We start from the raw sequence: 17,635 nt of genomic DNA, 5'->3' as shown, positions 1-17,635 counted from the left end.
GGCCTTGATAGTTCTTGGGAAAGGTTTGGTCTGATACCAGTTGCTGCCTCATAAAGTGGAAGGGAAGGGAATTTTAGCTTTAAATGAAGTTCAATGTTTTATTATTGCAGGAGTAGTCTTCAAAAAGTTCATGGAAAATGCATATTATGACAAAACTATGCATGCATTTCAAAATTATTTTGCTCCAAAATAAACTCATACTAACTTGTTATAACATGCCTGAATAGATCTAGTTTGAGGCAGTTAAGAATCAGTTTGAAAAGGGCTCCTAGCAGAACATGAATTCTGCAAAAACTGAAGCAAAAACAAGCATCAAATCTATAGTGAACCTTGGGTGGAAGAATGGTGAAAATCACTGATGCTTTACAAAAAGTGTATGAGGACAGTGCCCTAAAGAAATCAGCAGTATACACAGATACCTCATTTTAAGAAGGATCAAGACAACGTTGGAGATGAAGACCACAGTGGCAGACCATCCACATAAATTTGCAAGGAAAAAATTGATCTTGTTCATGCTCTGATTAAAGAGGACTGACGATTAACAGAACAAACAATAGCCAAGACCATAGACATCTCAACTGGTTCAAAATTGAAGTTGAGCAAGCTTTCCACTCGATGGGTGCCAAAACCATTGTGCCCAGATCAGCTGCAGACAAGAGTAGACCTTTCAATGGTAATTTTAAACAAGTGGCATCAAGACCCTGAAGCATTTCCTTGAATTATAACAGGAGATGGAACAGGGCTTTACCAGTACCATCCTGAAGACAAACCACAATCAAAGCAATGGCTACCAAGAGGTAGAAGTGGCCTAGTCAAGGCAAATGTAGACAAGTCAAAGTAAGGTCATGGCGACAGTTTCTTGGGATGCTCAATGCATTTTGCTTGTTGACTTTCTGGAGGGCCAAAGAACAATAACATCTTTTTTTTTTTTTTTTTTGAGATGGAGTCTCGCTCTGTCGCCCAGGCTGGAGTGCAGTGGCACAATCTCAGCTCGCTGCCAGCTCTGCCTCCCAGGTTCACGCCATTCTCCTGCCTTAGCCTTCCGAGTAGCTGGAGTAGCTAGGACGACAGGCACCCGCCACCACGCCTGGCTAATTTTTTGTATTTTTAGTGGAGACGGGACGGGGTTTCACCATGTTAGCCAGGATGGTCTCGATCTCCTGATCTTGTGATCCGCCCACCTCGGCCTCCCAAAGTGCTGGGATTACAGGTGTGAGCCACTGTGTCTAGCCACAATAACATCTTATTATGAGAGTGTTTTGAGAAAGTTAGCTGAAGCTTTAGCAAAAAAACACCCAGGAAAGCCTCACCAGTGTCTTTCTCCACGATGACAATGCTCCTGGCTCATTCTTCTCATCAAATAAGGGCAATTCTTCAAGAGTTTTGTTGGGAAATCATTAGGCATCCACCTTACAGTCCCGATTTTGCTCCTTCTGACTTTGTTTCCTCATTTTAAAAAATCTTTAAAAGCACTCATTTTTTCTTCCGTTAATGATGTTAAAAAAGGCTGCACTGACATGGTTAAATTCCCAGCGCCCGCAGTTCTTTAGGGGTGGACTAAATGGCTGGTGTCACAGCTTACAAAAGTATCTTGATCTTGATGGAGCTTACGTTGAGAAATAAAAATGTTGTTTTGTTGTTGTTGTCATTGGTGGTGGTTTTAAGAGAGAGGATCTTGCTCTGTTGTCCAGGCTGGAGTGCAGTGGTGTGATCACAGCTCACTGCAACCTCAAACTCCTGGGCTCAAGTGATCCTCCTCCCTCTGCCTCCCAAGTAGCTGGGACTACAGGCATGCACTACTACACCTGGCTAATTTCTTGAACTCCTGGCCTCAACCAGTCCTCCCACTTCAGCCTCCCAAAGTACTGGGATTACAAACATAAGCCACTATGCCCAGCCAAGAAATAAAGTTTTTATTTTTTTATCTTTTACTTCAATATTTCCACAAATTTTTTAAAGTCCCTTCGTATAATGACTGGTAATTTCATTCACTGAAGAGACAGTTCTGAGGCTCATACAAAGAGCTTTTTATTATCTGAGACAGACCTGAGAAATTAAGGAACCTGCCTAAAACATCATTTCCAGGCAGGGAAACAAACAGCTCGCAGCTGGGGTTTTGAATGGAGAGGCAAGGTGGGAATGGCTAAGAATCAACATATTTTCTAGTTGCACCCAGAGTCCCCTCATTCAAGTACAGTGAGAGTCCTGTGACTGTCAGCACTGGGCCTCTTGTCCATCTTCCTGCAGGACTGTCAGCAACTGGAGGGCACAGACGGTTTGACCATTGAGTGCCTGGTTTCAACAAACGTCCACCAACCAAATGAAGGGAATGTACGAGATAAAACGACTCTCCTAGTGTCATTCAAGAAGGGCCATATTTTCTGTTGAGTAAAGCAAGCCCTCATTTTTTTCTGCAATCCCCTTTTATACACTGACTGTTACTCAGAACACTTCAACTAAAAATACAGCAGCATGAAGCTGAAAGCTTAAAAAAACGAACAAACAAACAAAAACATAAAGGCAGGCTAGCTCAAGGGCCAGCAAACTTGCTATTCTGGAAAGGAGCAAACAGTGAGTATTTTCAGCCCTGTTTGGCCCTTTCAGTGGGCCTGTGGTCTCCGTCACAACTACTCAATTCTCCCGTCGCAGCCTGAAAGTAGCCAAGACAACATGTTAAAAAACAGCTGTGACTGTATTCCAAGAAAATTTCACTTAGAAAAACGGGCAGAGTGCCGGACTGGGTCTGTGGCTGCAGCTTGCCAATCGTGGACTAGACTATATGCTCTGTGAGACCAGAGACTGTGTCCACAGAAATCTCTGTTGCATTCCAGGAACTAGCCCAGGCCCTGGAGAAGGGAGGGCACTTCGTCTCAGTTGAATGAATGAGTGGATACGATTCTGCTATAGTTAGTTGTGCTGGCTTGTTTTGGAGAGAAAATCCATGAAGCTCAATATCCCAAAATTCTAAGGATACTACCATTCCAAATACAATCTTAAGAAACACAGGACTGCAAGCTGGTCGTGAGCACAGCTGAGCAAGAACTGTGGCTCCCTCCTATCCTGTGCGCAACCCTTTCTACCCCAGTATGACACTGGCCAGAGCTGCTGGTGAGGGAGAGATGGGTGGGCCATGGACCCCACCTCCTCTGCAGCCTCACGGGCACTGTCCCTGACCAGCACTCCTGGACACTCTGGAAGCAGGCTGTTCTCATGGGAACGAGCGCACAGCTACCGGGTAAGAGGGCACCAGGAAGAGCGTGCACAGAGGCTACGGCCAAGGCAACCCCTCAGGGCTGCCCACTGGCTCCTGCATTCTGGCACCACTTGCACACGAGACCTGGAAAGTCATCACCATGACCATGATCAGAACTGTTGTTGTAAGAATTACATCTCCACTTCCCCAGAGCCCTGTCTGGGGTTAAGGTGAAATTTCAAATGCTGCCCGAGTATGGGCTCTAGATAATGGACCACAAAGAATATGCCTGTTTTCTTATCCTAAAAATAAAAAGCCAGTGTCTGCCAGCACTAGAAAATTGCAAATAAAAAGTTTAATTTCAGAAACTGAGTTCACCATTTATAAATACACTAAAACATAGTCAATGCAAATTTAGATTAAGCGTAGGTACAGTATTTCAACAAAACAACAACTTTTCTAAAAGGTCGTAGGCAAATGAGTGATTTGTCTCACCCAGAATATTTAATTGGTTTAAAATGAGAAAATGAATCTTTTTTTCTCTGAAGACATAATTGTTAAAATAATCTGACAACTGATACTTCATTCTGATGTCCTTGGGATTCTAAAATATCCCAGTGATGGCTGCATCTTCCCTATCATAAAAAAATCTAAAGACCTAAGGCTATTCTTACAACTGTAATATAACAAGCTTCTTCCCTGTTAATAAGCCATCTCTTCTAAAAAATTTTTACACAAATTTGATCAAACAAGGGGGTCAGTGCACACATTTTGAAAGACAGCTTCAGAGTGTGGAGATGCTGAAGCAGAGGCGTGGGGGTTTCAGCAGGGACCACCTGCCATCAGCGTGTCATCGAACGCACTGGCGAAGTGATGAGCACAGTTACAAAGGGATCACATTTCAGAGGAGCTGATGATAAACAGTTGGGGTATCTCTGAGTTAACTGACCATGTAAAGCCTGAATGCAGAAACCTGAAATGGGAAAGTTCTCAAAATAAGCTCCATGAAACATCTAAGTTTCGTTTCCAAATGCCACGTCTCTGTCGTAGTAAACAGTTACCTTCCAGAATATTATCTGTACTCCGCGGGACACGTTAGAACCTGCGGTTAAAAACTGCTCAGTCAAGATGGCTTGCCCTCCACCTCCTATTTACAGATTTCATTTGATAGCCACAAAAGCTATTCTGTTGCAATTAAAGCAATGCTTAACTAAAATACAGTACCTGATTCGTGGTTTGTACATAATTGAGTAAAAAGCCTACAGAATAAAATTGTTTACATCTTCTTTGTCATTCTAGTAAAACAAATTACTAACCCAAAACTTTAAAAAACTTGACAGTTATGAATTAAAATCTAGTCACCATATTTCATAGTTGACAGGACAAGCTATTTCTAGTGGACATCTTAATAAAACACCCCGTGAAACCTGGCCTGAAGGAGAAGGGGTAAGGCACGTGGAGACACTGTGGTGAGCTGGAGAGCGGCCCTGAGAGTGCCTGGTCTGATGTCGTGCACGGCCCTGGGCGGAGCGGGTCACAGACCTGGTACAGGCTGCTAATGCTGGGGCAGCCACGCCTCTGGCCTAGTGGCGCCGTCGTGAGTTTCAATACTGAAAGTATATTAAGGGAAGATTCACTTTCAAAAAGATAAGTTTTTCAAAATGTTCCATCATGAGCCTGGATTGGCCAAGGCTACCATTCTCAGTGGGCGTGTTGAACAGCTTTTCTGAAGGGACGATGCTCGGGGGGCAGCCCAAAAATCTGACGGCCAGCGCGGACAGCCCCGGCCAGGACGGCTTCTTCAGGTTCCAGTAGGTGAGCGGGTCACAGCTGTGTTCAAGCACTTCCTCCTCCAGATACGCGAGCACCATGTCTTCAGGCAGCTTTTCTCTTGGGTCTTTCTTCTTCACCTTGGCCACAAGTGACCACAGGTTCTCCTCTGCGGCAGAGTCTTTCAACGGGGAGCCGGCATCACACCTGTGGGAGGCAGCCACGTCCTCTGAGGTAGAATTCATGAGTTCGAGTTCCCTGATTAAATCCTGTTTGTACTGCTCCGCCTCCTCCTCCGTAAACAGGGAGGCCTTGTAGCGAGGATCCAGCAGCGTGGCGAAGACGTACCGCGGGTCATGGAGGGTGGCAGACAGGCGGCTCACCATGGCCTCCTTCAGACAGCGTAGCATGGTGTCAATGCCCATCGTCTCCTCGAAGAGCATCTCCACCTTCCTGTTGAGGATGTGCACCATGGGGATGACCTGGCTGAGGGTGGACATCTGCGTGCTCATCTCCCGGCTCGCAGCCTCGAAGGGCTTTAGTGCACGGCACACGGACTGCATGACCTCCCACTGGTCGCAGCTGATCAGCTCTCGGAAGTTACACTCGACAGACATCTCGTTAATGGCCCTTTTCTGCTCAATGAGCCGCTCAAGCATGTGGAAGGACGTGCTCCACTTGGACGGGACGTCCTGGATGAGGTGGTGCTGAGGCAGTGCGTACTCCCTCTGCAGCTCGGCCAGTTTCTCCTTCGCCTTGGGCGACCGGTGCACCCGCTCGCAGATCTTCCGGGCGAGGCTCAGCAGGTTCTGCACCATCCGCTGGCTCTTAATGGCCTCGCTGACAATCAGGTTCACCGTATGGCTGAAGCACTGTACGCTCGAGTGCTCCCCCTCGCTCAGCGTCTTCCCAATGCTGGGGTTGTCGGTGACGGTGATGCCCACCTGAAGGCCGGTGGAGGTCACCCACGCTTCCCACCAGCACTCCAGCTGCTTCTGAATGCTGTTGCCGCTGTAGTCACAGTCCACCTGCGACACGTCCAACAGCGCCGAGCAGTGGTGGTCGTCACAGCGCGGCCGGGCTGACGACTCGAAGGAAACCCAGTGGGCCGTGAGGGTCAGGTACTCACGGGTCTGGTTACTCATCCATATTCCAGACGTGAAGTGGATCACACCACTCTCAGCTTCCTTAAGGTGGGACATAATTATCTGCTTCACATTATCATACATACCTGGGATAGCTGTCCTGGAGAAGTAGGAAGGGGCGGGGAGGGAGTACTGAGGTTTCAAGTATTCAAGCAGCCTGTTAAAGCCAACACTGTCTACAAAAGAATATGGCTGGAGGTCAAGTGCAATCATTTCAGCTATGAGACTTGTGATTTTTTTGGCAACTGGGTGAGAATCGTAAAACTTCTCATTGGTGTCATCAAAGGAGGAAGCGCCTGATAATTCTGTGCCCCGCGGCACCCGGATGTCCGGAGAGGAGGGCCGAGCCGTCTCGGAGACCTCGGTTTTCAGCACGTTGCTATGGAACCGCTGTAAATGTCTCAGAAGACAGCTGGTACCCAAGTTAGTCGGCTTCTTCCCCCGGCTGATGGTCCGGCCACAGTGCAAGCACACGACTTTCGTGGAGTCTGCGGAGCAAATAGAAAAATGATTCCACAGCTTTGAGGTCTTTTTGCTATTAACAGGAAACATAACTTGATTGTTTTTTGTGACCACTGTTGGCAAGTCAGTCAATTTGGAAGAGGAACTTTCTGCAGAGGCCAAAGTGGCATACGGAGAGTTTGCCAGACTCGCACCCAGAAAGCCCTTCTGGCTCCCGACAACTTCTGGATGGCGCCGGTAGAGATGTCTCATCAGGCAGCTGGTGCCCACATCACCCTTCTTCCCCCGGCTGATGGCGCAGCCGCAGTACCGACACTCGGCCTTGAGGCTGTCCATGGGGGCCAGGGAGAAGTGATGCCAGACCTCCGACTTCAGTCTCTTCATGACCTTTTTATTCTGCTGGAAGACGGCACCAGATTCAAACAATCTAGGACTCAGCCCGTCAGCCTGCTGCTTCTCGGGAGAGGATGCCGAGGCCTCCCCTACGTCGTCGGAAGATGAGAAGGCCGCCGCGTCTTCCATCAGCCCATCTCCAGGGTTCAAGTGAGACTGCAGGTCCTCAGTCAGCCTGTCAGGGGAGGAGGAGGCCGAAGGGGACTCTCTGACCGGCTTTACCGGAGACGAGGACACAGAGCTGAGCTCCCCCTCCGGCGGCAGCAAGGAAGGCAGCAGAGTGGGAGGGGTGGAGTACAGCGGCGGGATGCCTGTGCCCCCGTTCTCCTGCAACACGATGGCGCGGTGCGCCCTCCACATGTGCCTGATGAGGCAGCTCGTGCCCAGGTCCTTCCCATTCTTCCCCCGGCTGAACTCGTTCATGCAGTGAATGCAGACAGCTTTGGAGTTGTCCAGTGGCGACAGGTAGAAGTGCTTCCAGACAGCGGACCTTCTCCTGGACCCGGAGGTGCTCTTCGGAAGTGGAAGGCTCTTCTCCGCTAAGTTCTCTGCAGGTTCATCGTAATGGAGAGCAGGGAGGTGGGGAGACGACCCCACCAGGGCTTCTTCTCTGCCGCACTTCTCCGAAACGGACATGTCAGAGGAGATTTCTTCAGAAGAAACTACAGACACAGACTCCTCTGTTATTCGATCAGGGGACGGGATCTTAGACGCCACTTTCTGGACAAGTTTGATGGGTGAGAGGATGGTGCTGAGGTCACCCGCGTCCGCAGGCTGTGGTGGAAGCAGGAGTGAGGGAGAGGGGAACGAGGACACGGCAGACACGCTGCCATTTTCCTGAATGAGCACGGTCGGGTGTGCGCGCCTCACGTGCCTCATGAGACAACTGGTACTCAAGTCTTTCTCGTTTTTGCCTCTGCTGAACTCCTTCACACAGTACATGCATATTGCTTTAGTGCTGTCTCGGGGAGAGATAAAAAAATGCTTCCAGGCTGGAGACTTCTTCCTGGAGCTCATGTTCCGGCTGGAAAGGAGGCTCTGGGTCACGGCCTCCATGGCCACGTCGTAGAGGGTGCTGCTGTACTGGGAGAACAGCGTGCCATAGTCATCCCCACTCTCCGCAGACAGGTACTTCCCTGGGGGCTTGCAGCTGCAGCCCGTCCCGCCGAGGCCCGCTCGCTCCCCACCGCTGTCTGTCTGCTTCATGTCCTCCTGCTTGCTTTTAAAGTCCATTCTTTCCAAACTATCAGGAGGAATTCCATCATCGTCTTCCTCTTCTATTTTAAACTTTATTTTATCAGAAACGAAATCACCGTCCTCTTTGGGACAAGTTTTCAAGTTATTCTCCATGACTGACCATAACTACTCCGGCTGTATCTTAGGTTCATAAAAAACTGATCCAAATGCTAATTTGTGCCCCCGAATGTAGATTATCTTCACTTTTTCATCATAATTCCATCTTTCAGGATGTTTCTAGAAATATGGCTAATCATAAATAGCACTGAAAAAAAGAATCTGCGACTCATGGTCTTAAAGCATAGATCACTGCTTTCCAGGAGTCCTGCTACTAAATACTCAGGGTGTAGACAACGATGTGTGCAGCAGAGACTCTGTGCTTCTGGTCCTGAGGACAGGACCTGCCTGATCATCTTGAGAGCATACGTGTGACCCTTGTGCATTACCTATAAGAGATGAAATCAAATTAAGCACGGAACTAAATCACACATTTTAACCTCTACCGCCATGGCTCCCTCAGCCTAAATATGTACAGAAAAAAACTGTATGATGGAAAACTGGAATAGAAAAACTTGTTCTCTGACTTCCTGCAATCCATTTACACAATGACAATACCCCCAAACTGCAAAATAAGCAAAAAAGAGAGACATGAAAAAAAATGCAAGTGGCCTATTAATAAAGGATTGGGGAACATGAATTAAAACTTAGAATGGTATAAAGAGCCTGCTTCATCTAGAATTTATGCCCTCATCCTTCAAACAGTTCATGAGAGGTACTCATAGCTGCTACAATCAGTAAAGCTGAATTCCTTGAAATCTATTCATCCTACCTTGCTAGAAGACCTGATACATGAAATACGAATTTGAAAAACTCTAGCTAATGTATGAAATCATCAACCCAGACGAAAAGCTGAATATAAAACGGACCATGGTGGCTCCTGCATCTAAGAATGGAAAGGCATCCCGTGGGTGTAAACCGCTTCCAGCCCGTCCTTCTGTCACCCATTCAATGCCCCGTCCCCAAGTGACGCTGCGCCGTGCTGGAATGCAGCCAAGAGGAGACAGTCACGGGACCTGACAGCCAAGAACCATGAGATTCCAGCTATGGTAAATGCTGGAAGTGAAGGAACATGGTGTTACAAAGACAGGAGAGAGCAGGGCAAGATAGACAACAGGGGCAGGAGCTGTAAGGGTGTAACTGAGCCGAAGCTCAGAGGACAATGGAGTCATGTGGGGTAGGAGACGGAGCAGTTTAATAAGGAACTAAAACCAAGTAGCAACAAAAACATGTTTTCAGTAATACTGCAGCATAAATATTCTATAATAAAAACGAGACTCTAGAAAACCTCTAACAAACTTTTTTTGAAGAGACGGAGTTTTACTGTCACTTAGGCTGGAGTGCAGTGGCGCGACCACAGCTCAGTGCAGCCTCGACTTCCCGGGCGTGAGCCCTCCTCCCAACTCAGCCTCCCAAAGTGCTGGAGTTACATGCGCGAGCCAATGCGCCCGCCACAGACTTACTTTTTAAGGTATTACTGGGCATGCCAGAAAGTAGGAGAACTCTTCAAGGGACACAGGGAGTGGCAAATGGGCAGGAGAGGTACGCCATCCCTAGCCTGGTCAACATGGGTCACCCCCACAGGGAGGAGCTGAACCTGACATTCCTCCACCATGCAGGAATCAAGAACTGAAGTCACCACATCATGTATTTTCTAAACCAGGGCATTTCTGAGAGTGAAAGGGAGCTATTAATAATACTGCTGGGGAAACAGGCTTAAGCCAAACCTATCTGTGGCAAAGCAAGATGTACGGTCGCCCTAAAAAGTGTTCCAAGGTTAATAAAAACTGCTAGCTCCCACCAGAAATAAATGCAGGTTCTTTCTGAAAAGCATTCCCATTAAGTTCTACAAAGTACAGCCAGATAAAAAAGAAAAATAAAAAATTAACACAGGCCAGGCGCAGTGGCTCATGCCTGTAACCCTAGTACTTGGGAGGCCGAGGTGGGAGGATCGCTTGAAACCACAAATTTGAGATCAGCCTGGGCAAAAAAACAAGACCCTGTTCTCTACAAAACAAAAAACAAAACAAACAAAAATGCCAAGTATGGTGAGCCTGTAGTCCCAAGCTACTCAGGAACTCAGGAGGCTGAGATGGGAGGATCACTTGAGGGCAGGAGTTTGAAGACTAGCCTGAGTAACAGTGAAACTCTGTCTTTACAAACCAAACAAAATTAGCCAGGTGCGGTGGTGTATGCCTGTATCTCAGCTGCTAAGGCTGAGGAGGCATGATGATTTGAACCCAAAAGTTTGAGGCTGTGGTGAGCTATGATTGTGCCACTGCACTCCAGCCTGGCCAACAGTGAGATCCTGTCTCAAAAAAACAGCAACTCTATTTCTATAGATGAATTAGAAAATGAAAAAAAAATTTTTTGAGACAGATCACTCTGTCGCCCAGGCTGCAGTGTGCAGCGGCACAATCTCAGTTCACCGCAACCTCTGCCTCCTGGGTTCAAGTGATTCTCCTGCCTTAGCCTCCCAAGTAGCTGGGATTACAGGCGTGTGCCATGACACCCGGCTAATGCCTTTTGTATTTTTAGTAGAGACGGGGTTTCACCATGTTGGCCAGGCTGGTCTTGAACTCCTGACCTCAAGTGATCCACCTGCCTCAGCCTCCCAAAGTGCTGGGTTTACAGGCGTGAGCCACTGCGCCTGGCCAGAAAATGAAACATTTTTAAATTCCACATACAATGTCCAAAAGCATGAAAGCATGAAATGAGATAAATTTTTAAAAATATGCTTGTTTTAGTATACAGGTATACAAGTATACAAGTCTTAAAAACAAGACCTGTACACTGAAAGCTGCAAAACACTGCTGAAATTAAAAGCTTTTAAATAGATGGAAAAATATACCAAGTTCATAGATTAGAAAACTCAATGTTGGGCCGGGTGCGGTGGCTCACGCCTGTAATCCCAGTACTTTGGGAGGCTGAGGCGGGTGGATCACGAGGTCAGGAGATCGAGACCATCCTGGCTAACATGGTGAAACCCCGTCTCTACTAAAAAAACACAAACAATTAGCCAGGCGCGGTGGCGGGTGCCTGTAGTCCTAGCTACTCGGGAGGCTGAGGCAGGAAAATGGCATGAACCCGGGAGGCGGAGCTTGCAGTGAGCTGAGATAGCACCACTGCACTCCGGCCTGGGCAAAAGAGCGAGATTCTGTCTCAAAAAAAGAAAGGAAAAAAAAAAGTAAATTAAAAAAAAAAAGAAAACTCAATGTTGATATCAGTATTTTCCCAAATTGACCTATAAATTCAATATGATCCCAGTCAAAATTCCAAAACGCTTTTTGCAGTAGCTGATAAACAGAAGTCTAAAACTGATATGGGAATACAAAGAATCAGGAATAAATAAAATTATTTTGGAAAGAAAGAACAAAGCTGGACTCACAGTCACTTCCACTTCTAGCCATGATGAACAAAACAAAGGAAACCAGGTTTACCTCGGACAACTCATAAGCCAGACGCCGTGCACGAAACGACGTTTTCAGACACTGGAGAAGAGAAAGCACAGGACAGAGATCACAGAAGCGCGAAAGCTAAAGAGGGAGCCCCACCTGCCCTCGCTCACGGCGGGGCTTCCAGGCTTCCAGGCTGCGGGGCGGGGAGTCGGAGCTCGGCAGAGCCGGGTGGTCTCGAGCGCGTCCCGAGCGCGGGGGAGGAGGGAGCTACGCAGACCTGCGGAGGCTCCTCGTGTCTTTGGCTGAATACTGATCTGCATCTGCACTTGAGGAAACCACGCTGAGAGAACCAACGGGAAAAAGAACTGCCAGGGCTTCCTGGAGGCTGGGAACAGCTTCCACCAACAAGAGTGAACAGCAAGCAGGGTCAGAAGGGTCCGGACTGAACAGGGGGCTTCACAACAACGGCCGCTCTTTTAAGCCATGTTAGGAGCCACCCGAACACGGCTTAAACGCCAGCCTCAAGAGGAGGAAACGGTCTATGACTAACTTCACTACAACCTAAAACAACTCTCAACAGCATTTAAAGGAATATAACAAAATCCTGCACCCAATAAAGTAAAATCCGAAATGGCTGACAAACAAAAACTAGACCTGCAATGAAGCGGGAAAACACAACCTCTGACAAGGAGAAAAACCAACCAATAGAAACAGGCCCAGACACTGACCGGGAGAAAAACCAACCAATAGAAACAGGCCCAGACACTGACCAGGAGAAAAACCAACCAACAGAAACAGGCCCAAACACTGACCAGGAGAAAAATCAACCAATAGAAACACGCCCAGACATTAACCAGGAGAAAAACCAACCAATAGAAACACGCCCAGACACTGACCAGGAGAAAAACCAACCAATAGAAACACGCCCAGACACTGCCCAGGAGAAAAACCAACCAATAGAAACACGCCCAGACACTGCCCAGGAGAAAAACCAACCAATAGAAACAGGCCCAAACACTGACCAGGAGAAAAATCAACCAATAGAAACACGCCCAGACATTAACCAGGAGAAAAACCAACCAATAGAAACACGCCCAGACACTGACCAGGAGAAAAACCAACCAATAGAAACACGCCCAGACACTGCCCAGGAGAAAAACCAACCAATAGAAACAGGCCCAAACACTGACCAGGAGAAAAATCAACCAATAGAAACGCCCAGACATTAACTGGGAGAAAAACCAACCAATAGAAACACGCCCAGACACTGACCAGGAGAAAAACCAACCAATAGAAACACGCCCAGACACTGACTAGGAGGAAAAAAAAAACAACCAATGGAAACAGGCCCAGACACTGACCAGGAGAAAAACTAACCAATAGAAACACACCTGGACATAAGACAAATAATAAAATTAGTGGACAAGGACATTAAAACAGCTATTGTAAGAGCGGATATGGTGGTGTGTGCCTGGGCAACATGGCAAAACATTGTCTCTGCAAAAAAATACAAAAATTAGGCTGGGTTTGGTGGCTCACGCCTGTAATCCCAGCACTTCAGGAGGCCGAGGCAGACGGATCAACTGAGCTCAGGAGTTTTGAGACCAGCCTGGCCAATATGGCAAAACCTGGTCTCTACTAAAAATACAAAAATTAGCCGGGCGTGGTGGCACGTGCCTGTAGTCCCAGCTACTTGGGAGGCTGAGGCAGGAGAATCGCTTGAACCCGGGAGGCGGAAGTTGCAGTGAGCCAAGATCACGCCCCTGCACTCCTGCTTTTTTTTTTTTTTTTTTGAGATGGAGTCCCGGCTCTGTGGCCAGGCTGGAGTGCAGTGGCGCGATCTCGGCTCACTGCAACCTCCACCTCCCGAGTTCAAGTGATTCTCCTGCCTCAGCCTCCCGAGTAGCTGGGACTACAGGCACGCGCCACCACGCCCGGCTAATTTTTTTGTATTTTTAGTAGAGACGGGGTTTCACCACGTTGGCCACGATGGTCTCTATCTCTTGACCTCGTGATCTGCCCGCCTCGGCCTCCCAAAGTGCTGGGATTACAGGCATGAGCCACCATGCCCGGCCCACTCCCAGCTCATTTTTTTATTTTTAGTAGACACAAGGTTTCAGCATGTTTGCCAGGCTGGTCTCAAACTCCTGACCTCAGGTGATCCACCCACCTCGTCTTCTAATTCTTTTACTAGTGTATTTTGAAGAGCACAAGTTTTTACTTTTGATGAAGTCCACTTCACTCATTTGTTCTTTATGGATTGTGCTTTTGGGCTTGTACCAAAGAAATCTTTGCCTAATTCAAAGACTTTCTTCTGTGTTGTCTTTTAGAAGTTTTATAGTTTTATATTTAGATCTTTGAAGGATTGAAGTTCATTTTTTTTGCACATGGACGTCTAACTGTTCCAACACAATCTGTTGAAAGGACAATCCTTTCTGCATTAAGTGTCCATGTAACTTTGTTGAGAATTGGTTGCTCGCATATGTGTGGATCTATTTCTGGATTCTCTATTCGTTCCACCAATCTCTTCTTCGGTGTTTATACTGACCACATAACCCAGCTGTTCCACTCCTAGTTACTATTACTCTTGAGAAATGAAAGCCTATCTCTGTATGAAGACTTTTTTTTTTGAGACAGTGTCTCACTCTGTCACCCAGGTTGGAGTGCAGTGGTGCGTTGGCTCACTGCAACCTCCGCCTCCCGGGTTCAAACGATTATCCTGCCTCAGCCTCCTGAGTAGCTGGAATTACAGTGCCTGCCACCACGCCTGGCTAATTTTTGTATTTTTAGTAGAGACGGTGTTTCACCATGTTGGCCAGGATGGTCTTGAATTCCTGACCTCAGGTGATCCGCCCATCTCGGCCTCCCAAAGTGCTGGGATTACAGGCATGAGCCACCACGCCTGGCCTCTGTATGAAGACTTACATATAAAATTCACAGCAGCTTTATATGTAATATCTAAAAACTAGAAGACAAATTGTGATACAGCCCTACAATGGATCATTACGCAGCAATAACAAAAGAATGAATGGATACACGCAACATGGATGAATCTCAAAACAATCGTGCAGAGTGTGGAAGGCGAAAGGGCAGATCTGTGATCGCGGGAGGAGGGGCCACGAGGGGCAGAAGACACAGTCAGGAGGGATGCGTGTGTCCATGCCGCCTGCAGGATGAGTTTATGGATACACAAGCATGTCCATATGAAGATTCATATGCAAATGTTCATAGCAGCTGTTTATGCATACTATATGGATATGGATATATATTTATCAGATTATGCACTGTAAATATGTATAGTTTATTGTATATCAATTATACCCAAATAAAGCTGTTTTTTAGGCCAGGCGTGGTGGCTCACGCCTGTAATCCTAGCACTTTGGGAGGCCAAGGTTGGGGGGGGATCATACGAGATCAGGAGTTCAAGACCAGCCTGGCCAACATGGTGAAACCCCGTCTCTACTAAAAATACAAAAATTAGCCAGGTGTGGTGGTACACATCTGTAATAACAGCTACTTGGGAGGCTGAGGTAGGAGAATCATTTGAGCCTGGGAGACGGAGGTTGCAGTGAGCTGAGATCATGCCACTGCACTCCAGCCTGGGCGACAGAGCAAAACTCCATCTCAAAATAAATAAATAAATAATAAAGCTGTTTTTTTGAGAGAGACAGGGATTGTCAGAATGAATAAAAAAGCAAGACTTCCTATATGCTGCCTACAAGAAACACGCTTTAAACATAAAGACACAAATAGCTTAATCTTTTTCTCATTTAGGAAAAAAAATTGCAGCTCACTGCCAGCGCTCATTTACTTTTACATAAACACACTCTTTGAGGCTGAGGTAAATCTGACTGATTTTCAATGTGAAAATAAAACATAAAAACTGTTCTTGGAATTATTTCTAAACAGAACTAACATCAGAGTCATCTGAATCATCAGAATCATCTATTTTGCAAAAATTGGATTCATCAAAGGAATCTTTGGCCAGCAACTGAGAACGATGTTAACACCACATGTGGGAACGCTGTGTCTTCTGGGATTTGACGTTTTCAGCAACTGAGAATTCCTATATTTTGTAAATGGAAATACCACTACTAAAAACAGAATGCCATAAATAGAATGAGATCTTTGTTTCCAAAGTCGATATACTCGAGCAATGCAGAAGTCATCGTGAAAACAAGAGATTTCGTGGCAAACTTATCTCGGGGTAAACGCTGCAGCTGCAAGCACTGCTGGTGAGTGTTCTCAGGGCAAACAGGAAAAGGGTTAAAAACAAATGGATGGAAAAAGGTATACCATGTTAATACAAACCGAGAGAAAGCTGGAGTGGCGACGTTAATACCGGGTAAAGATTTAAGAATAACGTACTAAATATAACAAACAACATCACAAAATTACAAGGGGGTCAATTCATCCAGAGCGCATTCTCCCAAAGGTGCATATACCTGCAAAGAGACCTTCAAAACCACGAAGCAAAGCTGACAGAACTAAAGGGAGACAAGATAAGTCACCATCACAGATGGAGATTTCCATAGAACTATTCAATAAGTAACGAACAAGTACATAAAAATCAGTAAAGATACGGAAGATTCAAAACAACACTATTATCCAAGTTGACCTAATGGACATTTATTGAGCAGTCCAACAACAACAGAATACACATTATTTACAAGTGTACACAAAACCTTCACCAAGACAGACTCTTCTCTGGACAATAAAGCAAGCCTCAACACATTTAAAAGAACCAAAATCAAAGAACGGTTTGTGACAAAGGAACTGAATAAAACCTCAGCAATACAATAATATCTGAAAAAATCCAAACTATTTTCAAATAAACGACACTTTTATATTACACGCAGTATCAAAGAAAAAAAAAATCACAAAAGTAAAGCAAATTTAATCCCACAGTAAGCAGCAAGAAAAAAACAATAAAGATGTGAAATCAATGAAATAAAAAAAAAAGAAAAAAATCAATGAAACCAAACTCTGGTTCTTGGGAAAGAGCAATAAAATTGATAAGCTTCTACAAATATTGATTAGAGAAAAAAATGAAGACAGAACTCCTGGTAGTGACCAGGAATGAGAGATGGGGTATCATTACAGATCCTGCAGACATAAAAGGATAATAAGGAAACATATAAAAAATTTTATAAAAATAAATTCTGCAACTCAGATGAAATGGACAAGCTGGGCGTGGTGACTCATGCCTGTAATCCCAGCTCTTTGGGAGGCTGAGACAGGTGTCACCTGAGGTCAGTAGATCGAGACCAGCCTGGCCAACATGGTGAAACCCTGTCTCTACTAAAAATACAAAAATTAGCCGGGCGTAGTGGCGCACACCTGTAATCCCAGCTACCTGAGAGGCTGAGGCAGGAGAACCCCTGGAACCCGGGAGGCGGAGGCTGCAGTGAGCCAAGATGGCACCACTGCACTCCAGCCTGGGTGACAGAGCAAGACTCTGTCTCAAAAAAAAAGAAAAAAAATAAATAAATTCTGCAACTCAGATGAAATGGACAAATTACTTGAAAGACAAAAACTACAAAAACTCAAGAATAAGCTGATTAGCCTTTTATTTACAAATTGAACTTATAGTTGAAAAACCTTCCCACAGAGAAACTCCCAGGCCCAGATGACTTCAGTGGTGAATTCTACCAAACATTAAAGAAAGAAAAAATACAAATTCTTCCAGAAAACGAAGGAAGAAACACCTCCCAATTCTTTCTATCAGCAGCATTACCCTGATACCAAAACCAGCAAAGACATTACAATAAAAGAAACAACTTGATATCCCTATGAACATAGAAAAAAAATCCTTAACAAAACTGTAACAAATTAAATTAAGCACTATGTATCAAAGATAATACGTCATGATTTATCACAGGAATAAAAGGTTGGTTTAATAGTCAAAAAATTAAAACAGGCCGGGTGGGGTGGCTCACACCTGTAATCCCAGCACTTTGGGAGGCCAAGGTGGGCAGATC

At 46.0% G+C, this 17,635-nt stretch overlaps 1 protein-coding gene across 2 annotated transcripts in view; it reads right to left on the bottom strand.

The window, feature by feature from the left end:
- Window positions 1-1,890: 1,890 nt before the first annotated feature.
- Window positions 1,891-17,635, bottom strand: part of ZBED4 (zinc finger BED-type containing 4) — a 36,655-nt gene continuing 20,910 nt past the window's right edge. For both annotated transcript variants that reach the window (XM_024240060.3, XM_024240061.3), the window contains exon 2: window positions 1,891-8,645. In XM_024240060.3, the coding sequence (XP_024095828.2) occupies window positions 4,798-8,313 (3,516 nt within the window). In that variant the 5' untranslated portion in view covers window positions 8,314-8,645 and the 3' untranslated portion in view covers window positions 1,891-4,797. The remainder of the gene's footprint in view (window positions 8,646-17,635) is intronic.

Source organism: Pongo abelii, chromosome 23 (genome assembly GCF_028885655.2).
Source record: "Pongo abelii isolate AG06213 chromosome 23, NHGRI_mPonAbe1-v2.0_pri, whole genome shotgun sequence".
Classification (NCBI taxonomy): Eukaryota; Metazoa; Chordata; class Mammalia; order Primates; family Hominidae; genus Pongo; species Pongo abelii.
The sequence above is the reverse complement of the archived record's forward strand: the minus strand, read 5'-3'. Positions and strand labels throughout refer to the sequence as shown.